Here is a 25,085-nt window from a genome sequence, read left to right as displayed (position 1 = left end):
GACTGTTAGAGCAGTACGACAATGGAATCAGTTACCTAGGGAGGTTGTGGGCTCTCCCACACTAGAGGCCTTCAAGAGGCAGCTGGACAAGCATCTGTCGGGGATGCTTTAGGGTGGATTCCTGCACTGAGCAGGGGGTTGGACTCGATGGCCTTGTAGGCCCCTTCCAACTCTGCTATTCCATGATTCTATTCCGAGGAAAGTGGGTCTAGATAGGACGGTGCTGTTAGTAAAAGGGCTTTTACGTCTTATTTTTTGAGGCGAAGTGTGTGAGGCAACTGACATTTGTGCACAGAGTGTGATTTCTGAAAGAAACACACTCTTTATTCGTACGCCGACATCTCATTTTTGTTCCTCTGGTTCTTGTCAGCCCCTGGGAAGCAGGCAGAGAGGGCCAGACTGGTGTGGCAGCCACACAAGATGGCTTCTGAGGAAGCCTGGCTCACCTCAATTGACCTGCCGTTTTCCCACCCATTCCCTCCCCTCCCCCCACCCCGCTTCAGCCCCGTTGCATGATGGTTAAATAGCCTGGCCCTGGAACCCGCCATTTTCTGTTGGGGCTGGCGGGAAAAGCGGGAAGGGAGCGAAGAGCAGCGCGAGCGCCGCCGCGGGACGACCAACGGCTCTAACGGTCGCTGAAGCGCGAGGCAGACACTCAGGTAACAAAAAAGCGCGGGGGGCCTTCCGCGCCGGGCCCCTCCTCTGCGCGCGCTCCTGTTCGGCTGTGGGGTGGGGGGGGGAAGAAAGGGGGTGACTAGAAACCGAGGTCGTCTGAGGAGATGCATTTCGCCCCCCCCCACAACTAACAGACACCAAGTCCCGCCTTCCGTCTGCATCCCGCCTCCCATTGGCTGCGAGGCTGAGGATTACGGCGGCTGCACCGATAGGCTGGACTCGCGGGGGCGACTTCTTAGGCGGATTGGTTGGGGTCCGTTGTCGATCACCGGGGCCCATTTTGCGCGATTCCTGTGCCCTCCCTTTTGGAATCCCGAGTTATGAACCAATTGGCCGGCAGCGCGCTGGCCTGTCGGGAGGAGGGGTTCTGCCCCTCCCGGCTGTGTGTGTGTGTGTGTTTGTGTGCTTTACCCCCACCTGATCCCGGGGAGCCAATCGGAGAGGGCGTTCCCCGCAAAGGCTCTTGGGGCATGTAGTCTATATATAATGTGGTTCATAAAAGTATCCCCAGGTGTTCTACCTCAGCCAGCTCCTAAGGGTCATCGCAATCCGTAGGTAACTGACGTGCTAACTTTTGGGGCAGCCATTCCCACCACTCTTTATTTATTTGGGGGGGGCTGCACACGCCCCCATCCCAACCCATTGGATGCTATAATTCTGCCATCAGGAGGGGATTTGGGGCCGATGTTGCCATGGCAACTGCCTCTTCTGCTTTCCCCCATGATGAGAAGCAAGATCACTGATCATGACTACAACAACAACAAAACCTTTCACCCCATCTCCTAATTTAGGTTTACCAATAGTTTTAAAAGACAATGAATAATACTGATTTAACTTAATTAGTGGAGGTTAAGTGGTTTTATTTTTTAAAGTTTTTTAAAAAAGATTTTGGACCCCAAGTTACTCTGGTAGTTCTGAGTATGTTTATTTGGAACTAAAGCCCCAGTGAATTCAGTGCAAATTAATCCCTCCTCAATGAGTCTAGGCCTGAGTCTTATCACTACTTTTAAAAGTATTTCAGGTTGTTGGTGGGTTGTTATTTTATACAGTGCATCCTCACGCAGTTTCCCTACATGCATGCACACATAAACACACATGCACTGACGTTGATGGAGAAATGTTGCCTTTTAGTGACTGGTGTTAGGTTTTCCAACCCTCACGGATATGTTATAAATTGGGAAAGTCATAATTATTTTAACATTTGCTGAGTGAACTGCCCTAAATATATGTGGGTATTTTCCCCCACGGAAATGTTTTTCACAAACTGTAGAATTGTAAAAATAATAATTGTAACATCGGTGTTAATGTGTGTGGTTTTAGTTCTTTATTTTTTGGTATTTTGCCATGCTTAAACTGGAGATCGTGTAAGAAGATCATGTACACTTAGCTCTCCTTTATTACAGGCTGTGTTTGAATCCAGAGTAGAATTGGATGTAGAACCTAGTTATAAGTAAGGGGAAGTGGCTCCTATATTACATATCCAAGTTATTGTTGTTGTTGTTGCTATTATAATTATTTGTATCCTGCCTTTTGCCCAATACTGGGCCTCAAGGCGGTATTACAAAGTTTAAAACACACATTTTAAAACATAGGAAAAGAAATGTAAAAAAAAGTTTAAAATACACAACAAAATTATAAGTGATTAACATAGATGGAGGGCCAAATTACTCTCCAAAAGCCTGCTGGAACAAACAAGTTTTAGCCTGCTTCCGAAAGCCCATCAAGGAGGGAGCCAGTCTAGCTTCCCCGGGAAGAGAGTTTCAAAGCACTGGAGCAGCCACCGAGAAGGCCCTCTCTTATATTCCCACCAAGCATGCCTGTGAAGATGGTAGGACTGAAAGAAGGGCTTCTCCAGAAGATCTCAAAGCACGGGCAGGCTCATAAGGGAGAATACGGTCTTTCAAATAACCTGGACCCGAGCCATATAGGGCTTTATAGGTCATAACCAGCACTTTGAATTGTGCCCAGAAACAGACTGGAAGCCAGCGGAGTTGTTTTAACAGGGGAGTAAATGTTCATTATTCTACAATAAACACCAGTAATATTTCAGAACCAGATTCTAGTACACAGTCATTAATGTGGGCTAGAATTCTCACTTCATTCTGTTACCAGCCTGATCATACGGTGTTATCTTCAGTAATGCAGTCCTGCTAGGCCTTACTCCCAAAACTACAAAACTTCAGATAAGTCTTTTAGACTTAATTGTTCTTCCTCTTTAACTCCTAACAAATGTTTGTGCCATAATAAATTTGTAAGTATTTACGGTGCCACAATAATTGGTTGGTTTTGCTGCAACAGACCAACACAACTACCCCTCAGGAAATTAATCCCTGCAGATAAAAGATTATTCTGTATCAAAAGATAGCTCACTGGTGTGTCTTGGGCCTTCTGGCGTTCTCAGGGCAATCCTATACATAGAATCATAGAACAGTAGAGTTGGAAGGGCCTACAAGGCCATTGAGTCCAACCCTCCTGCTCATTGCAGGAATCTATGTTAAAGCATACCTGACAGATGACACATGTCTACTCAGAAGTAAGCCCATTGAGTTCACTAGGACTTACTTCCAGGTAAGTGTCTATAGGGTTGCGGTTGCACCTTGCCTGATTTTTAAGGACTAGGAGCACAGGGTAAAGGCTGCAGTGCAGTATATGTTTGTGAGAAATGGAGGATATTATTATTATTATTTATTTATTTATTTATTTATTTATTTATTTATTTATTTATATAGCACCATCAATGTACATGGTGCTGTACAGAGTAAAACAATAAAATAGCAAAACCCTGCCGCATAGGCTTACATTCTAATAAAATCATAATAAAACAATAAGAAGGGGAAGAGAATGCACCAAACAGGCACAGGGTAGAGTAAAACTAACAGTATAAAAATCAGATCAAAATCAAGTTTTAAAAGCTTTAGGAAAAAGAAAAGTTTTTAGCTGAGCTTTAAAAGCTGCGATTGAACTTGTAGTTCTCAAATGTTCTGGAAGAGCGTTCCAGGCGTAAGGGGCAGCGGAAGAAAATGGACGAAGCCGAGCAAGGGAAGTAGAGACCCTTGGGCAGGTGAGAAACATGGCATCAGAGCAGTGAAGAGCACGAGCGGGGCAATAGTGTGAGATGAGAGAGGAAAGATAGGAAGGAGCTAGACTGTGAAAAGCTTTGTAGGTTAACAGGAGAAGTTTATATTAGATTCTAAGGTGAATTGGAAGCCAATGAAGAGATTCTATTCTATTCAGTGGAACTGAGACACTGTGTAATTAGAGATGTTCTTCAAAATCAAGGGCACCTGAACATCTTTAAACATATTCCCAGGTATAATGACAGATGCAACGGATTTTTCAAAACCGAAAGTGATTTTGAAGGGGTTATTTCTTTTTCTGGCTGTAAAGTAATTTATCTCAGTAGGTGCACATTGATCAAAATGAACAGTAGGAGTTTACTTCTTTAATTTGCTTTTTTAATCTTCTTTCTTTTACTGTTTATACCTATGTTCACCGCTCTGGAATCTGTGTTAGATATTTGAGTAGTTTATAAATACAAATAATATTAATAACAATTAATTGTGGGAAGTGCAGACAGTGAGAACTATTTTACACTGCTGGTGGAAACCATTTTGTTGGTTTATGGTCAAATGTACACACTACCTTTCTACACAAATGCACTCAAGTTGGAGCTCCTTTTCTTTGAGAGAGCTTCGGTTATTGGGCGGTATAAAAAATTAATAAATAAATAAATAAATAAAACCGCTAGTGCACCTTGAATGAAATGTCGAAGAAGATTTAGGTTATACATCATGCAACTGCTTTATGGTCTAGTTGAGTAATGAAATAAATGGGCAGGGATAAATAGAGGCGATCAGTCTGACACTGCTCACCTGTCAAAGCTTTAACATTTGCCCGGATAATGCTCACGGTGCCAGCCTGACTTTAATCTTAATTCCTGGGGGTTTACAGTTAACTCCCACGCTTCTGCAGGAGCCTCTCTCAAGGCACTTGGGGAGCAGCAAAGGAAGATGGCAGCAAAACCCATTGAAGAAGCAAGGAGGTATACTGAGCATTCAGACAAAACTGAGGAGGCTGAATATTAGTTTACAGAAGAAATTGAGAAGAAAGGTGGCCAAGAAATAGTTTTAGATAGAAACTTCTTGGAACAGTATAATGCAAATACCTTTGGTGTGGGAGGCTATATTAGATAATCCATTAAGTTCCTTCCAATTCTATACATCTCTTACCAATAGAGTTATGGCTGGAACATACCTTGAAAATCTGGAAGGTTTTCTTTTTTTTTTTCATCAGTATGTTTACAGTGAACTGATTGCTTTCCAGGGAAATGATTTTTTTTATTGAGCCAAAATTACTCGTGGGGCTCTAACTCGAGATTTTTCAGATGGAAATGTGGTGCAGAAAGCATTGTACGTTCCCATAAATTCATCCTCTGCACTTCTTTCCCTTTTCCTTAGTGGGTTCCCTGCATCCTAAGGACCTCCCAGGATGGCCCGTACCAAGCAGACTGCCCGTAAATCCACTGGTGGGAAAGCGCCCCGAAAGCAGCTGGCCACTAAAGCCGCTCGGAAAAGTGCACCATCCACCGGTGGAGTGAAGAAACCTCACCGTTACAGGTACCTGGAATGAGCTCCTGTTGGTGGCTTTTTTTTAATTCTGGTCATCTCTGAAGTCTACAACCTGGCCGGGCCCTGCATCAAGTGAAGATGCTCCCTGGGGTTCTCTGTCACGATGCTGGGGGGGGGGGGGGGTTGGGAAGGAGTGAGTGTGAACACATTGTTTCCTTCCATCTTCACCAGCCATGATTTCTGGCAATGACAGCACAGAAAACTTGGAAACCTTTTCAGGGGGTTGTTCAGAGAACCTTGTTAGGGGGAAATGCAAACTATGCCCATGTAATTCCATCCAGGCCTGGCACCGTGGCCCTGCGAGAGATCCGGCGGTACCAGAAATCCACAGAGTTGCTGATCCGCAAGTTGCCATTCCAGCGCCTGGTCCGTGAAATCGCTCAGGACTTCAAAACAGACCTGCGATTCCAGAGCGCTGCCATCGGTGCTCTGCAGGTTCGTGTCCGTTTCCTTCTGCCCTCTCCCAACTGCATATTCAGCCTGCTTTTCCACTCAAAGAATACACATGGTTCCAAGGCATTCTGGCAGCGTAAGGACCAGAACCTTGCTTCCCTTCTGCAGCAGAACTGTGCCATGCGCCTCCAGACTGTTCTCTGGAGCTGCTTGGTTTCCTGCCGGAAGACATTTCCTAAAATCTACCCTCTAGTGCTTCTGCCAGCGTCAGCCTCTCGGTTCAAAAGCTGCATCTCCTGTTCTTTAGCATTGATTCTGTGCCAGTTACATGTGTCGAGATCTGAAGTTGAGACTTACCTCAGTATCCGAGCAGATGGTTATGGGGGTTGTGTTTTACCTCTCACTCTTGTGCTAGTCTGTCTTCTGCAGCTTAGCTGTTAAAAGTATTACATGGATTGGGGCAGGCTTGGAGAAGAGACGGGAGCAAGACCTGCCACCAATGAAGCCTTCTTTGCTAGCAGGGTCTTGCCTCATCTGGCAGCAACCATCTTTGCCCGATAGTATGAGAGGGGCAGCTGTTTTCATAGTAATAAAATGCTGCTACTTTAAAAAGCTCATTGCTACTGTCCAAGCGGAGAATTAGTCAGTGTGGTGGCGGCTCCTTCTACGGGGCCTGGTAAAGATGGTCCCTACTATTTATTTATTTATTACATTTCTGTACCGCCCAATAGCCGGAGCTCTCTGGGCGGTTCACAAAAATTAAAAACATTCAAAGTATAAAACAACAGTATAAAACCATAATATAAAATACAATATAAAAGCTCAACCAGATCAAAACAGCAGCAATGCAAAATTACAAATTTAAAACACCAAGTTAAAATTTATTTATAGACGGTTAAAATGCTGGGAGAATAAAAAGGTCTTCTCCTGGCGTCTAAAAGCATATAATGTAGGTGCCAAGCGAACCTCCTTAGGGAGCTCATTCCACAGCCGGAGTGCCACAGCAGAGAAGGCCCTCCTCCTGGTAGCCACCTGCCTCACTTCCTTTGGCAGGGGCTCGCGGAGAAGGGCCCCTGAGGATGACCTTAGGGTCTGGGCAGGTACATAGGGGAGGAGGCGTTCCTTCAGATAGCCTGGCCCCAAACCGTTTAGGGCTTTAAATGTCAATACCAGCACTTTGAATCGGGCCCAGACCTGGACTGGCAGCCAGTGAAGCTGGAAAAGGACTGGCGTGATGTGGTCTCATCGGCCAGTCCCTGTTAGTAAACGTGCTGCCCTGTTTTGTACCAGTTGAAGTTTCCGGACCGTTTTCAAAGGCAGCCCCACGTATAACACATTGCAGTAATCCAAATGAGAGGTTATCAGAGTATGGATAACTGTAGCTAGTCTCCCCAGCCCTTTTCACCTGTCCCAACAGCTGATGGCAGGAAGCCTGCTCTCTTCTCCAGGGTTCCAAAACAGGTGGAGGGTGGACTAAACTGCATGCATTTCCTCAGCAGGTGGATCATTTATACCAGCCAGCCCTCTGCATGCAAGGCTAGAGCTGTAAACCTTCTAGAATTTTGAAAGCCTTGACCGTTTCCCCCCGCAACCCCAAAACGTGTGTTGGGTGGGAGGGATTGGTCTGCTGCTTAACTTCCCTCCCACTCCCCAGTACGTGTATTGCTGAACTGTTCTCTGTAAACCAGTCCTGCTTTTGACTTTGTATTTTTTGTGTGTTTTTGTATTTCCTTGCATGGATAGGAAGCCAGCGAGGCGTACCTTGTGGGGCTGTTTGAAGACACCAACCTGTGTGCCATCCATGCCAAGCGGGTCACCATCATGCCAAAAGACATACAGCTGGCCCGCCGCATCCGTGGCGAACGGGCTTAAGTCCCTCTCCCCCTCCCAACACTTACACCCCTCCCCAGGCCTCCCCACCCTGCTTGTGCAGTGTACTTAGAATACACTCCAGGTTTTATTTTTATTTTTATTCTCCTACTCCTATTTGTAGTGGCTAGGACATGTGAGGAAATGTTAGATATCTATCTATCTATCGTAGTACCTCTCCAAGATCAGGAGACTTGATTCCTATTCATCATGTACAAGCAAAAATGAATGAAAGAAAAAAAAAAACCTTTGAAATCTGCAAGACTTCTGGATGTTGTTTTTTGTAAAACTTTTTTTTTCAGAATTGCAAAAAAACCACAAAAACAAACCCAACAGGGGACACTTTTGAAATATCTGGTTTTGTACAACACAACTTAAGTAGATATAGGCATTTCAATGATAGCGCTTTTGGTCTTCAGTTTGTAAAATATCAGCAAGAACACTACGCATTTATTTCCTTTTGTTAATTGAGTCTTTCTTTCCCCTTTGTATTTAGGCAAGGAGTGCTTTCTAAATCCTTTTTTTTTTCCTGTTTTCCATTTGTCTTGTGTCTGTGACTGACCTTTGTACCAATAGGGACTCACCTTGAGGCAGTAAGGAAAAAAAATAAATGTTGAATGACAACATCTTTGATTCTTTAATGTTTGCTTAATGGTGGCTCGTGGAAGAGTTTGCTAGATCCTAATTTTTAACATAAAGCAAGACTTGAAGCCCTTATGCCTATAAAGCTGTCAAAAATAAAATGGCAAAATGTGCTGCGGGAGTGGGTTGATCTTTGGTATTCATGTAGCACAGCCTTCCTCAACCTGGGGCGCTCCGGCTGGGGCATTCTGGGAGATGCAGTCCAACACATCTGGAGCGCCCCAGGTTGAGGAAGGCTGAGTAGCACTTCATGAGCGTACAAGATGATTGACATATCTTAGCGTGATCATTTTTACCACAGCTCGATAAGCTAAACAGGTCTGTATTACTATCTCCACATTGTGAAGCTGAAGTCAAGAGAAGATGGCTTGCTAGAACGACCTAACCGGTCCAGAGCAGAGGTAAGATCTGAACCCAGAACACTGTAGGAGTAAGTTCCCACTTCTGGCACTTCACAGCCAGTCACACAGACATTTTGGCACCGACACTTTTCCTAGCGTGAAGATAGATCTGTGACAGAAAAAGATTTGCCTGCTAAATTTATGTTTGTTTAGCTATTGTTACTGACCTTGTTCTGGTGCTTTCACAAAAGGTGGTAATCTTACCCTGAATTCATGTCCATCTCCTGCTTTGGAGACAAGTAAGGGTGAAGTGAATTGGGGATAGGGCTGCAATGCTTAGTTGAAATATCAATTAAAAATCCTGTGCTTGATTTTAGAAACTGAAGCCCCAGTTAATCAAAAAAGCTGCTGGGAAATCCATGGTTGGTAGATGCTTTCTTAAGAGATACATTTCTTTTGTTTGTGCAGAAGCGCAGTACCTCTTCTGAGATGGTGCCTGCTGTGTGACACGTTTCCATCTAAAATCACAGAATGCTTTTGTCCTTTGGGACAATTGTTTTATTCCTCTGCACATGAGTACATACCAATTTAACAGTTGATTAAAACTCATACAATCAATTATTTTTGAGCGATTGCAGCCAAGCCCAAGCTGTAACTCGGGGTCTTTCTCTTATACTAGGTTAAGTTACACTACTTGACGTATTATGGATATAATTATTAAGGAAGCAATCTTATGACACCCTGACAGCATCTTGGGAGCATAAGGTATTTTGGATTCCTGCATCTGAGCCCGGAAACAACGCTATGACCTGGCAAAGGAGGCATTGAGACCCGAGCTAGCCCCAGTCTCCATCACTTCCCTTCTCCACACACTCCACTAGACTAACAAAAACGCTATCTAGCTAAAACGCAGAGCACGCCTCCCACTCTGCATTGGATACTTGTTAGCCTTCGAACTCGGACCTTTACGGTACCCCGGGGCAGATACAATAGGATTGCATCCGAAGACGGTTAGTTGAGTAGACTGGGCACTGTTAATGATTAGAAACACAATCAACTCCTTAAAGTGGGGTGGGGGGAAGGCCCTAAACACCCTTCTCAATCCCAGCCACAAATCTGAACTGTAGTAAGTCTCAGGTTGCTGTTTAAGAGCATACTCCAGTTTGGGGGGGGGTCTGCTGTCTGGACTTGGTGGGTGGAGGTGCCACCCCGTGGTTGCTCTCTGCTGATGGTAGAGATTGCCATGGGAACAAAGAAGCAAAAGTCATTTTGGAAAATTCGTACAGCCAAACCACTCCAGGTTTTTAAGTTAAAACCTGTACTAGAAAGATCATGAGTTATATTCCTAATGGCTCACCATCACATGCTAATGGGTTTTCCATTAGATTCCTGGGAATTCCATGGTTTAAAAGCAAAGTTTCTAGCCCTCAGGGCTGCAGAGTTAACCTTCCGAATGTGGTGCTAAGTAAGTGCCAGCAAAAACAATAGGAAATCTTTTTCGTCTGAGGAATGAAACCGTTGAATTTCTCTGTCCTCCTTATTTATTTATTTATTTATTACATTTTTATACCGCCCAATAGCCGAAGCTCTCTGGGCGGTTCGCAAAAATTAAAACCATAATAAAACAACCAACAGGTTAAAAGCACAATTACAAAATACAGTATCAAAAGCACAACCAGCATAAAACCACGCAGCAAAATTGATATAAGATTAAAATACAGAGTTAGAACAGTAAAATTTAAATTTAAGTTAAAATTAAGTGTTAAAATACTGAGAGAATAAAAAGGTCTTCAGCTGGCGACAAAAGGAGTACAGTGTAGGCGCCAGGTGGACCTCTCTGGGGAGCTCATTCCACAACCGGGGTGCCACAGCGGAGAAGGCCCTCCTCCTAGTAGCCACCTGCCTCACTTCCTTTGGCAGGGGCTCACGGAGAAGGGCCCCTGTAGATGATCTTAAGGTCCAGGCAGGTACATATGGGAGGAGGCGGTCCTTCAAATAACCTGGCCCCAAACCGTTTAGGGCTTTAAATGTCAATACCAGAACTTTGAATCGAGCCCAGACCTGGACTGGCAGCCAATGACCTGAACTGGCAGCCAATTTTCATGGACTACAGTCCACTTCAGATGTAAGACGAATTAAGTGGACACTAATCCACAAAAGTTTATGCCTTAATTTGTTAATCTTTACGGCGCCACAATATTTTATTGTTTCTATCCTCCAAGGCAGTTCACCTAACACAACCGTCTACCCATTCTCATCAACAGTATACAACATCTCTCCTTAGTCTCTGGAGTTTTCCCACGACCCCCTCTTCTAATTAGCCTAGCTTTAACTACTAGTTGACACTGTTTTCTGTCTGGCCCCAAGGAGGATTCATGACATTCTATTTTCGGAATAGAAAGCCACTGTGTCCTCAGATGCCCATCCGCCTATCAAAATTAACCCCCCCCCTTGAGATGCCAGCTCTCTAATCCTTATTAAGGTAGCTAAAAGTGGCAGGACTGGACCTATGTCACAGCCCCACTAAATTTAATACAAGCTTGTCAAAAGCAATCAAGTCAAGGTAATCCTCCCTTGGAGCCTGGTACTGGAGTTTCAAGAGCATAGGCATCATGACCAAGGCAAATTTACAGTTATACGTTTTTTGGAAGAGGTGTAAGATCTTGAGATAAGTTCTGACACACCTTAAAGTTTAGCAGACTAACTCTTTTAGACTGCCTCCCTTTCCTTTTCTTAACCACAGAGGAACTCAATGGTAAAAACATTAACACTGTGGAAAGTATCAATAATAAAAGCCGTCTAGGAAGCAAATTCCAGTGCTCTCTCTCGATAGATCACCGTTAAAATCCGAGCGCAGATCTGAACGGGTCCTAAGCTCTCTTTCTGTCTTTAACAAGTAAATTAACTCCCAGAGAAGCAACCGTGTTTGTCTGTTGCAGCAGAACCAACCAATTGTGGCACTTTAAAGACAAACACATTTCTTCTGGCCCAAACATCATGCACCTGATGAAATGGGCAATGTTCACGAAAGCTCATGTCAGAATAAACCTGTCAGTCTTTTGGATGCCACAAGATTTGTTTTTAAATAAAGTTAAGACTGCCAAATAGCTTCTGATCAATAGAGGGCAGCAGTGTCTCGCTGAAGAAGAAGAAAACCGCTTTTGGAATACCTATCTTTTGTTTAATCACAAATAGGAATTTGTGTGTGTGTTATGTATAAATGTATTTAGTAGAACAATTGGCAAAACGGCAAAATCATATATAATGGCACGGACTTAAGGAAGTTGATTTCCTAGCTACAGTATGACTTACACGTTAAATCAGTGGTTCCCAAACTTTTTCAGGTCACCGCCCCCTTGGTTCCACAAACTCACGCCCAGTGCCCCCTACCCTACCCTATAAAAATCATTATTCAGAATAGCGGTTTTCAACGACCCACTAAGGAAGATAATAACAATAAAATTCAAAACAGTAACAATTCATTGAATATTTATTCAAAATCCAATTGCATTTCTTAGTTTATTCAATTACCCTATTTCTTCGATTCTAAGACGCATTTTTCCCCCCATATAAACATCTCTAAAAATGGGGTGCGTCTTAGAATCGCGGGTGTGCCTTAAGGTTTTTTTTTTCTGTTGGTGGTACTGAAATTAGTGTGCGTCTTACAATCGAAGAAATACGGTAAACATAATTGATGAACGTGATCCAGTGATATCATCTTTTCAAAATCTGATAGTCATTTAGCAAGAATATTAGATATCACATTTAGTAACTAGGGTAGAGCACCCCACTATTCATTCTTAATGTGATGGATGGGCTTGATGAAGTGATACCAGTTTCCCAATGTCTGGTTTAAAGTCACTTAACATGAGTCTTAAATCACCACGTTTAGTAATCTGGAGTCGATTTCTTTGCTTGGAGAGAAGTAGGCAGACCACACTAAAACCACATTCCACCACATAGGATGTTGGAAATGCAACCAGGAGCTTCTGAACCACTCTCCGTAGTGCAGGATAGCGATCAGAAATTTCTTTCTGTAACCAAAACTCCAGGTATGGAAAAGACCACCTCGAGTGACCCCCTGCCCACTTTGGGAACCACTGCGTTAAATGTATACAACGTTGTATTCCTTTCAGTGCCTCCTGAAAATGTCATTATTCCAGGAAGCCTTTCCTTAATGACCAGCCACGGTTCACTGTACATTTTGCTTCTTTTAAAATCTATTTTAAAGTGTTTTGTTCTGTTTTTATTTTGTTTTATCTTGTACACCGCTCCAAAATTTTGAATGGCTGAAAGCGAGGAGGAGCTGAGGAGCCTTATGACGAAGGTGAAAGAAGAAAGTGCAAAAGCTGGGTTGCAGTTAGACCTCAAAAAAACCAAGATTATGGCAACCAGCTTGATTGATCACTGGCAAATAGAGGGAGAAAACGTGGAGGCAGTGACAGACTTTGTATTCCTGGGTGCAAAGATTACTGCAGACGCTGACTGCAGCCAGGAAATCAGAAGACGTTTACTTCTTGGGAGGAGAGCAATGACAAATCTCGATAAAATAGTTAAGAGCAGAGACACCACACTGACAACAGAGGTCTGCATAGCTAAAGCAATGGTATTCCCTGTAGTAACCTATGGCTGCGAGAGCTGGACCATAAGGAAAGCTGAGCGAAGGAAGATAGATGCTTTTGAACTGTGGTGTTGGAGGGAAATTCTGAGAGTGCCTTGGACTGCAAGAAGATCCAACCAGTCCATACTCCAGGAAATAAAGCCAGACTGCTCACTTGAGGGAATGGTATCAAAGGCAAAACTGAAGTACTTTGGCCACATAATGAGAAGACAGGATACCCTGGAGATGAGACTGATGCTAGGGAAAGTGGAAGGCAAAAGGAAGAGGGGCCGACCAAGGGCAAGATGGAGGGATGATATTCTGGAGGTGACAGACTTGACCTTGGGGGAGCTAGGGGTGGCAACGGCCGACAGAAAGCTCTGGCGTGGGCTGGTCCATGAAGTCACGAAGAGTCGGAAACGACTGAACGAATAAACAACAACAAAATATAAATATTTTTTAAAAAACAAGCCTCGCCTTTAGTCCAATATGTCTTCCCAGTTTCAGTCAGGGCTATGTTTTGTAGCTATCATCCCTTTTTGGTCACAAACGGACTCTACAGCACATCTCATGACTGACTTGTGCGACAAACGTGACCTTGAGGCCAGAAAACATTCAAGCACAGGGTTTCCGTCGCTAAATCTATCTCTTTCCCAGGCCTGTTTTCATTTATATAATGGATGGGAGAGGCCATGCCAGGTTCTGCCAGTAGGAAAAGAGCGAGTCATTCAGAAAAAAAATCTCATCTGAGAGCGCACTCACTCATACCGTTTTCTCTCTCCCTTTCATTAAGCATAGGGGTTCACGTTGGCAGGATCTACACTACTGCTTTATAACAGTTTATAATGCTTTTGACAAGTGTTTGGGCCTGTGACACATTCCATATACCATTTTCAAACTGTTTCCAAACTCTTATATCCTGCTAGGATAGATCTGGCCTGCTGCTGCCTGCTCCTCTATGATCTTTAGCAGCAGCCCAACATAGAGAAACGTAGCAAGTGAAACCTTTCTTGGTGTTGAATTTAAAGTGATGGGGGAAACCTCACATGCTAAATTTTTGCCCGAGACGCTGTTGCTGAAGGCACAGGAACAAAGGTACCATACACCTAAGACGCATTCCCCATGCTGGTTAGGGAATGCTGGGAGTTGTAGGCCTTTTGGGGGTCTAAATGTGCATACAATTGCCCCCTTTATGGCCCCGTTCAGAAGACACCTTAAACCACAGCTTTGACCACGGTGCTTAAGCCAGAAAGCCGGACCGTGTTCAGGAAACACCTTAAACCATGACTTCAACCACAGTGACTAAGGCAAAAAACTTTATTCACCGTGATTAAAGCCATGGTTTAAGGTGTCTTCTGAACACAGACTGGCTTTCTGGCTTAACCACCGTGGTTAAAGCCATGGTTTAAGTGCCTTCTGAACGGCACCACTGTCTCTCTACAGCAAGGGTGGAGAATCTGGCCCACTTGCATTCCCAATCCAGCCTACCAGGATTTCCCAGAAAGCCTGCCACGTCCCCTACCCTGGCCACACCCCTAACCAGCAATTGTTTGTCAGTTTCACAGGTGCAGTTTTCACCCCCGTTCTAAAAAGTTGTAATACTTCTCCTAAGCCTTAGTTACCAGCAGTAAGATCTTTAAATTATAGTATGCTGGGCATTATTATTATTATTATTATTATTATTATTATTATTATTATTATTTTGGGCCCCACCCCCTTTTGACTTTATTCCCGCCCATCACCGAAATGTGGTCTGCAAGAGCTGCTCTGAAATTGAATTTGACCTTCTGGCTGAAAGAGGTGTTCCACCACTGCTCTACAGGATCCTTGCCATGTAGGACTTCCGTCATCTGTGTGCCCTCAACAGAAGAGGAGAATGTTCTGCCTCTGAAGCTCAGTGTGATGAAGAGATATGCACTGAACTGGCATGTACGTAGATCTAGATTTTGTAAAGTTGGGCACCTGGCGGTGGGTGGTAGTGCCCTGATGGTGAATTCTCCCTATCTGTGTCCTTGTGTGGGCTTTCTTCCCTTCCATGTGTCCCCCCCCCCCCGCCTTTCACTGTAGCCCAGTCACATATGGGGGTTCCATCACACTGAAAGGATTAAGGTTAATCAGCCGCAAATCCCTGCGTCTAAAAAACAAACTAATCATCAAGATTTCCACACTCTCCACCCAGCTGGTTTCTGGCGGCCTGGCCTCAGAAACCTGTGGAGCCAGGACTGAGGGCTGTTTGGGGATATCAGGAGTTAGGGTGCCTCTGGTTAAACCTCACATCCCGTCCCTGTTCTGCAGGAATGGGGGAAACACGGGCATTAAATATTTCAAAGCGTTTCTCTCCCAGGAAAGGTACCTAAATGAAATCCAAAAGACACAACCCTTTAGAGCCAGAGTGGTGTAGTGGCTAAGGTGTTGGACTGGGAGTCTGGAGATCCGGGTTCTAGTCCCCATTCGGCCACGGAAACCCACTGGGTGACTTTGGGCCAGTCACAGACTCTCAGCCCAACCCACCTCACAGGGTGGTTGTTGTGAGTATAACATGGAGAGGAGGAGGATTAGGTACATAAGAACATCAGAAGAGCCCTGATGCTGGATCAGACCAAGGGTCCATCTAGTCCAGCACTCTGTTCACACAGTGGCTAACCAGCCATCGGCCAGGGATGGACAAGCAGGACAGGGTTCCTTGGAGGAAAAAAGGCGGGATATAAATGTAATAAACAAACAAATACTCACATGGAAGGGTAGCAATCTTCTAGGCTAGGGGTAGGCAGAAAGTAGATCTCTCCAGATGTTTTGGACTTCAACTCCCAGCTTTCTAGACCATTGACCATGCTGGCAGGGGCTCCTGGGTGTTGAAGTCCAAAACATCTGGAACTCTGCCTTCTACCCTCCACTGTTCAAGGCCAGGGTGACTAAGACGAAGAGCTGGGTTAGGCTCATTCACACGCCGGCTGTTCTAGGTGCTGCTGCAGGTGCTCCTAGCTTTAATACCCAGTCATGGATAAACAGTGAAACAGCCTATTTTTCTTAGTCTTCTATTATTTTTAAACAGAAGTAGCTCTTGCTGTGGAAAACCCAGCCTAAAAACATACTTTTGAGGAAAGAGGTACAAATAGTTGCAGCTTTCCCTAGCATTGAGTAAGCCGTATCTGTTGATTTTTTTGTCTATCGTATGCCTGTCAAAGGCAAAAGTTTTCCATCAGGGGGTAAAAACAGACAGGAGCAACCTTAGGTATAATAGGTATGGACTGATATAAAGCAGGGACTAAATTTAGGGCGACCATATGAAAAGGAGGACAGAGCTCCTGTATCTTTAAAAGTTGCATAGAAAAGGGAATTTCAGCAGGTGTCATTTGTATATATGGAGAACCTGGTGAAATTCCCTCTTCATCACCACAGTTAAAGCTGAAGGAGCTATACTAGAGTGACCAGATTTAAAAGAGGGCAGGGCACCTGCAGCTTTAACTGTTGTGATGAAGAGGAGATTTCACCAGATTCCCCATATATACAAGTGACACCTGCTGAAATTTCCTTTTCAATACAACTGTTAAAGATACAGGAGCCCGATCCTCCTTTTCATATGGTCACGCTACTAAATTAAGGTGGGAAAATTCCAAGGCCTGGACGTTTGGATCTGTGCTATGCCATGCCATGACTTATTGTTTTGGGTTGCCATTTTCAAAGTACCTCAGTAATCTTTCATTTTGAAAAACACAACAAAAATGTCCACAGCTTTTAGTTATAGCTTGATTTCATTCTGTTTTCATTTGAATGGTGTTTGTATGTTTAGCATGCCTAAAACACATTGTCGGTTAAAGAAAACACATATTCCAGGCAGTATTTTCTGTCTCCCAGGCTCGCTCCTATTCCATGTTAATTACTTCGCAAAACGCCTCCACTCCCTGATTCCAAACTCCCAATCACTAAAGCGGATTAGAATCCACATTTTCTCTCATAAGGATGCATTGGAAGACCAGGGGTAAGGAGACCCATCAACCCTTTCACTATGGTGACTGTAAGTTCAGCGAGGTGATAAAAGGATGTAGAGGGGTAACTAATTTGCATTAAGTGATCTGTATAAGCTAGTTAAGATTAGGAATTTTCTTTGTCAAGTTCAAAAACAACACCAGAATGCAGGAAGGTGCTTTATGAAGGTGGGGAGAGGGAATGCAAAGTTACTTGGAGGGGGGAATACAAGTGCCAGAGACATATTGACCTGGTTCGCATAACATGACAGCCCACAGTGCCTTAATTTAACCTCTGGGGTTGTTGCGTCAGGCTGGACACGCACAAGTGCCATTTTTGCATGGCACCTGGTTTATCATGTTGTGTGAACCCAGGTGCCAGGGGTTGTTTGAGGGTTAAACAACCCTCAAATAACCCTAAAACAGACCATGGGTTATTTGAGGGTTGTCTAACCTTGGCATGGGAACTATACAAAAATGGCACCTGCACAATATGACAGCCTCTTGTGGGTAAATTAACCCGTGGTTGGCTGTCGAGACATGTGAACAGGCCCATTACCTCATCCTGTTCCAACAAGGCTTAGAGGATGGATAGGCATCATGGTGCCTGCACCTACCAAGGTGTCCACCCCACCACAGCCCATCCCCCCTTTCTGAAAAATTAACAAATAGGGTGGTGCCGTGAAGTGTGGTTTTAAAGGAGTTCTTTAGTATTTTTGGGCTCAACTCCACCTCTGCCTTCTACTTTTGGACAGGTTATATGTCCTTTGTGACTAGCCGCCACGCCTCTTATGGCAGCCATTTTGTAGTGGTACCCACAACAGTTTCTCTATTACCAATTGTGCCTACAGGCCCCCCAAAGGTTGCCTGCCTCTGCCTTAGAGCGTTCTGTGTCTGGCACATGATACTGATGAGAAAGAGGGCTGCTTGCCTGACTCCCTCATAGTCAAGAGCGGGAGCTGAGGGATACCACAATCCCCTTTCTCTCAGCAATCCCCAGCTGTACTGGGCCAAGAGTAGTGCTTCAAAGTGATCTTGATAGGCTGGAGTGCTGGGCTGAAAACAACAGAATGAAATTTAATAGGGATAAATGCCAAGTTCTACATTTAGGGAATAGAAACCAAATGCACAGTTACAAGATGGGGGATACTTGGCTCAGCAATACTACAAACGAGAAGGATCTTGGAATTGTGGTAGATCACAAGCTGAATATGAGCCAACAGTGCAATATGGCTGCAAGAAAGGCAAATGCTATTTTGGGCTGCATTAATAGAAGTATAGCTTCCAAATCACGTGAGGTCCTGGTTCCTCTCTATTTGGCCCTGGTTAGGCCTCATCTAGAGTATTGCGTCCAGTTCTGGGCTCCACAATTCAAGAAGGACGCAGACAAGCTGGAGCGTGTTCAGAGGAGGGCAACCAGGATGATCAGGGGTCTGGAAACAAAGCCCTATGAGGAGAGACTGAAAGAACTGGGCATGTTTAGCCAGGAGAAGAGAAGATTGAGGAGAGACATGAGAGCACACTTCAAATACTTAAAAGGTTGTCACACAGAGGAGGGCCAGGATCTCTTCTTGATCATCCCAGAGTGCAGGACACGGAATAACGGGCTCAAGTTAAAGGAAGCCAGATTCCAGCTGGACATCAGGAAAAACTTCCTGACTGTTAGAGCAGTGCGACAATGGAATCAGTTACCTAGGGAGGCTGTGGGCTCTCCCACACTAGAGGCCTTCAAGAGGCAGCTGGACAACCATCTGTCAGGGATGCTTTAGGGTGGATTCCTGCATTGAGCAGGGGGTTGGACTCAATGGCCTTGTAGGCCCCTTCCAACTCTGCTGTTCTATGATTCTATGAAATCCAAGAACCATGAAGAAATCATTTGGGAAATTGCCAGAGCTCTTGTGGTCGGAGGGAGCTGTGTGGGTTGAGAACCCTATCGCCTTGGCCTCTCCCCATTTCCCAAGAGCCCGTTCTCCAGGGACCGGTGGCAGCCTCCACATCCACCCATCGTACATTTCCGAAGGCATTAACAAGAGCTTGGAATTCCTGGCTGGATTTACGTACAAGGTTGCTTTTGTCCTCTCTGCGTTATTTGAAGTCCCCTCCTGCTGGCCACGTGCCACTCTTGGACTTGTGTGGGGCTTCTGACCCAATATTAGGGGCTCTTAGTGAGAATGCCAGCCTGGATCATTAGGTAGGTTGAGGCAGACCATCTCAGGGGCTATTTTGGGAAACATTATAGGATAGCAACTGGTTAAGTATTTTTACCACGGGGGGAGGGCTATTTGGATTTGGGGGGGGGGTTGGTGCTATCTCTGGTTATTGCTGGCAGGAGAGAAAAATCCCCCAGACTCAAGTTTGACTTTGCGGCTTTGGTTAATATTTGTCCACCTGGTCAGAAATTAAGAATATAAGAAGAGCCCTTATATCAGACCCAGGGTTCATCTAGTCCAGCAGTCTGTTCTCACAGCTGCCAACCAGCTGTCTACAGGAAACCCACAACAGAACCCTCCCACCCATGTTCCCCAGCAACTGGTGTACGTACGCATACTGCCTCTGATATTGAAGGTAGCATATAGCCATCAGGGCTAGTAGTCTTCTCTTCCAGGAATTTGTCTATCCTCCTTTTAAAGCCATCCAAATTGGTGGCCATCACTATAGGTGTCTTTACATTAACGGGAAATCGCATTGCTTCCCTGGGGCATTTGTGCTTCCTGCTTTTTGACACGATTGTTACGGGCTGCATTACATGGGCAGAGAGGGACGACCAAGCGCTTTGAATTGAGTACTTCCCCTCCATTCACTTCAATTGAGACATCGCCATCTAGTGGCGAAAGATCCTGCTTTTTTTTCTTTCTTTAGGAAGTTACCTCTTTAAAAGTGGTTCCTTTCATGGAGGAATTTGCAATGGATACCATGGGAGAAGTCCTGGTCGTTCACGACATCATGCAATCGATCTGCAAACTTCCATGAGTAGCCAGTCATGAGCATGCTATAGATCACTCATTTAGAGAAGCCCTATGTCTTGTGTGAGTATTTCCATAGTTCATGTGCTATGTGAAGAAGTACTTTCTTTGATCTGTCCTGGATCTCCTACCAATCAGCTTCATGGGAGACCCTGGGTTCTATTATTATGAGAGAAAGAGAAAAATGTCTCCTTCTCCTCATCCTGCATAATTTTGTACACCTCTATCATGTCTCCCCAACTTGCCGTATCTCCAAACTAAACAATCCCAGTTGTTGTAACCTTCCCTCCTATGGGAGTTACCTGAGCCTCTTGACCAATTTAGTTGCCCTTTTCTGCCCTTTTTCCAATGCAGCTTTTGTGGCAACCATTATCGGCTCTTAGTTGCCCTCTATATGCGCGCGCACACACACAGGGAACTGACCTCAGCAGGAGTGATTTACCATTGATCCATACTTCCCTAGGGAAAGCTAGTTTCCCGGTGATTCTGTCTTTACAACTTTACTCCAGATATCCTTCTAACAGGCTATTCAAACACTCTGTCTTTATTAAATGGACAAATACTTGCCACCCACAGCAATTAACAGGTACATTAAACTGGCCCTGTTGAAAGATTGCGCACAGTAAAACCAGCCGTTCAGTTTAAAAGAGTCAAATAAAGTTACTAAAGCAGAATGGAAGAGAGCCACAAAATGAAGCATTTACTTGCTTTTCCCCCCTTTTTTAAAAGCGCTGTTTGAGTGGCAGATTTTAACGCAAGGTGAAGGGGATCTTACATGGGAATTGCTCAAATGGGTCAGACTGCTTGAGCTTACAGGTCTCCTCTAACCTGTTAATTGGGGAGTGAAAATTGATTTAATTTCGGGAATGGCCCGTGGACTATTCATTTGAAAGCCGAGGTCCCATAGCATCTATCTTGGGAGCCTTTATGGTTGCAAGGTGCTCTGGCATACATTTTACATAGGTTTATTATATAATTATAGTAAATATAGTCAAATAAACACGGCTGCAAAATTATTGCTGAGAGGTCCCCAAATCTGTTCCCAGTGCCAGGGATTAGCTCGGGAACATGTGATAATGAGAGTGTTTTGAACATGTGCAGAGTGCCGCCCCATCCCTCCCATTAGGCAGGGTGAGATGGCCTACTTCAGGAAGCTGTTATTGGGGTGCAATTAAAATGCCACAGTTGTCAGTTATTCAGTGTTACATGTTTACCACCAAAGGGAGGTGAATGGAATGGAATTTTGTGTTTCTTGCCGTCAGGACCAAAATGTTTCAGGGATAAGACTTCCAGGTTAGCGTGAGCTCCTGCGTGCTAAGCTCTTTTAAAAATTAAACACTAAGGGTATCATCAGAGGGGCGGAAATCAAATTCCCTTATCGTTGCCCTTCTGCTATAGCAGCCTTCCTCAACCTGGGGCGCTCCAGATGTGTTGGACTACAACTCCCAGAATGCCCCAGCCAGCTGGCTGGGGCATTCTGGGAGATGCAGTCCAACACATCTGGAGCACCCCAGGTTGAGGAAGGCTGTGCTATAGGGACAAGAAGAATCACACAGGAAAGGGGAAATAAGTTGAAACCACGTGGCCCATTCAGTGTAGTGGGATGGCACCGCCCAGTGGGCGTTTTATAGCGAAACCTCTCTGCCCACAGCAGGAAATGGTGACCAATTTCGTTATGACTCGGAAGAGTCGCATTTTGTTTGGACTATTTTACTACGAAAAGAATGGCAGAAGGAGCGGAAAACTAGTGGGAGGCGCATGGCGTCGTGAGAGGAAACCGTGAAAATCCGTGAGTGCCCAGTAATGGCTGTGCTATAAAACGCCTGTGTAATGACAAGCATTAGTCCATAGGCATTAGAATGGGAAATAAGTAGGGTGACCCTATGAAAAGGAGGACAGAGCTCCTGTATCTTTAAGAGTTGCATAGAAAACGGAATTTCAGCAGGTGTCATTGGTATGCATGTAGCACCTGATGAAATTCCCTCTTCATCACAACAGTTAAAGCTGCAGGAGTTGTACTAGAGTGACCAGATACTAAAGAGGGCAGGGCTCCTGCAGTTTTCACTGTTGTGATGAAGAGGGAATTTCACCAGGGGCTGCATGCATACAAATGACACCTGCTGAATTTCTCCTTTCAATACAACTGTTAAAGATACAGGAGCCCAGTCCTCCTTTCCATATGGTCACCCTAAAATAACAACCATCTAAATGGGCAGTTTTGTGTGAGTCTTTAGACTAGTTGCCAGAAAAGTAAATGGGAAAGTCTCTTTCTCCATCCACCAGCCTTGGCTATTTTGTTTTTGTGGCATGCTCTGCCCAAAAGTTTGCTGCTGCAATCACCTGGGTACCAGATTTTTATTTTCATTTCAAGACCCCCCCTAAGGTTGTATCGTTATAGGTTGTCCCCCCTAGTTTGCTTTTCAGAGGTTTGTCCCCAGAAGGCCCCTTTAGAAAGAGGGAGGAAAAGGAGGCTGAAGGAGAAGGGAGAAGGAAAAGGACGGGAAAACAGAGAAGTGAAAGGGGACCAAAGATGTAAGAGAAAGTTTGTGAATAAAGAACCAACTGGTTTAGTTCCAAAACTTTCCTTCTAAGAAGCGACCGGTTTCTTTCCAAGGCCTGCCTTCTGTGTCCTCCTCATGGGGATCAAATCCGATTTGGCATTCACATCCAAATTTCTGGAGATGAGCTGTTGTGTTTTGGGCCGTGCCATGAGTTCTGGCCCAAATGGGTCTCCCCAGGGCTTCTGTGGAGGGCTCCAGTAGACTGATTTTTCTGCAGGGCAAACCGTTGTTTGTGTGCACGAACACATGTACCATGGTCTTTCTGCCTTTCCCAGTCCTGCGCCATCCGTCCTGTTAGAGGTGACCTTTAGAATAGAATAAACCCCCAAAAGCCCAGCCCTGTGGGGTGCCATGATCCTGCAAGCCAAAGCACCAAGCAGCCAGGCCGGCGGGCAGCTTGGCCACACGCCGTTCCAGGATGTCAGACACAGCCAGCTGTCTTCCTTCGGATTAATGTCACTCACTTGTTAGGCCCCAACGGAGTGAATAATTTCCTGTCTTCTTCTTTTGCTGTCTCCTGGGGGCGGGGGCAGTTCCCGTCAAACTCTCCCTGTTCCCCCCCAACCCTCAAAGCTGCCTGGGTGGAGCAATTTGGGCTCATTTGCCCTGGGCCCCCATCAAACAAGGAGCCCCGACCTGTATCATTCACCCCTGCCCTCCCACACTGCTCATCAGGTAAAGCTTTTCACAGCCTAGCTCCTTCCTATCTCTCCTCTCTCATCTCACATGAGCTGTTGCCCCGCTCGTGCTCTTCGCTCCTCTGATGCCATGTTTCTCACCTGCCCAAGGGCCTCTACTTCCCTTGCTCGTCTTCGTCCATTTCCTTCCGCTGCCCCTTACGCCTGGAACGCTCTTCCAGAACATTTGCGAACTACACGTTCAATCGCAGCTTTTAAAGCTCAGCTAAAAACTTTTTTTTCCTAAAGCTTTTAAAACTTGATTTTGTTCTGACTTTATACTGCTAGTTTTACCCTACCCTGTGCCTGTTTGGTGCATTCTCTTCCCCTCCTTATTGTTTTATTATGATTTCATTAGAATGTAAGCCTATGCGGCAGGGTCTTGCTATTTACTGTTTTACTCTGTACAGCACCATGTACATTGATGGTGCTATATAAATAAATAAATAATAATAATAATAATAGGACTCCACAGGTGCATGAGTCCTTATAGGGGGCGGCTGCAGGGCCCCCAATATATCTAAACCTATCACTTTTGTTTAATCTTGGCTTCACTGCTGTGGACAGTCTCTTGTCTTCCCCACCTCTGCCTGCCCATCTGCAAAATGGGGAGATTTCAGAGGCTATTGACTTGGCTCAGTTGATAACACACTGGCCTCGGGAGAACAGAGTTCAGATCCTAGCACTACTTAGGATTCAGTGGATGGCCTTGAGCAGGTCATGTTTCGTTAGGACTAACCAGCCAAATCTTGGACTTCTACTTAGAAAGGCCACGTCCTGGAGAGGATCGGACGTTGCAGGGTGCTGTTCCCTGGTGGATTTGGGGGCAGTTAAGACATGTGAAACAGAGCCAGACCTCTATCGACCATGCTCCAAATGAAATGCCAGCAATGTCCCTCTCCTGCCTCCTCTTGAATCTTCGAGCTGCAACACGACCCAAACAAGCTATAAACTTCCCTCTCTCTTTTCTCTCTCCTTCTCCCTCCCTTTCTCTCTCTGCCTCTGCAGAAAAGTGCAGGTAACCCTGTTGCCCTCTGCATTGCTGGATCCCACACGTGTACGAACAGATCCAGGCAATGCCGGCAGAAAGAACTCTTCTTGTAAAAGCACGGAGGATACTCAAGCAGAGACAAAGGGTCTGGGAGCTGTTCCCCCACTTGGAGCGGCTGCCACGATGGGGGACAGCCTGTGCCTGGAGGGACAGGGCAAGAGCACGGTAGGTTGCTTCCTTTGCTAAATCAAAGGTTATAAGAAGATCTTTCAAGAACTGGGAATACAGAATATAATATTGCTTTTGGTTACGTGGACTAACCTGCCAATTCTAAATTAAAGGAGAACTTTCCAAAACAGTCTAGAATTCCCTGAAAAAGGCTCCAGGCTGCACAGCATTCCAGAAAGACCTTATATTCCATTTGGAAAGTAGAATTTGAAATACAGTGAGGTTCTGGGGCTCAAAGGTAAGACACCTGCTTTGCATGCAGAAGGTGCCATGTTCGACCACCAGCATCTCCAGTTAGGGCTGGAGAAAATCCTGCCTGGAAGCCTGGAGATCTGCTGTCAATCAGTGTCAACGATACTGGGCTAGATGGACCAATGTTCTGACACAGTATAAGGCAGCTTCCTATATTGCCAATCATGGGATCCCTCAGCTGTGTTCCTAGAGTGTCAACTGTGTACAGGCCTACAGGTCCCTGATCCCTCCGAGAATCTGTGGATAGACACAGGTGGATGGAATGCCCATTTCTCATGACTGGAGGACCCGCCAAAGGTG

General features: G+C 45.1%; 1 protein-coding gene across 1 annotated transcript; it reads left to right on the top strand.

Annotated features, from left to right (window-relative positions):
* Positions 1 to 518: 518 nt before the first annotated feature.
* LOC134408498 (histone H3.3A) lies at positions 519 to 8,189 on the top strand. The gene is made up of 4 exons (XM_063140807.1): positions 519 to 659; positions 5,133 to 5,291; positions 5,585 to 5,738; positions 7,440 to 8,189. Exons 2-4 carry the CDS (start codon positions 5,164 to 5,166, stop codon positions 7,566 to 7,568), a joined length of 411 nt encoding a protein of 136 aa, XP_062996877.1. The 5' UTR covers positions 519 to 659; positions 5,133 to 5,163; the 3' UTR covers positions 7,569 to 8,189.
* Positions 8,190 to 25,085: the final 16,896 nt, after the last annotated feature.

This window comes from Elgaria multicarinata, chromosome 13 (genome assembly GCF_023053635.1).
Source record: "Elgaria multicarinata webbii isolate HBS135686 ecotype San Diego chromosome 13, rElgMul1.1.pri, whole genome shotgun sequence".
Taxonomy (NCBI): domain Eukaryota; kingdom Metazoa; phylum Chordata; class Lepidosauria; order Squamata; family Anguidae; genus Elgaria; species Elgaria multicarinata.
This window is presented reverse-complemented; position numbering and strand designations above follow the sequence as displayed.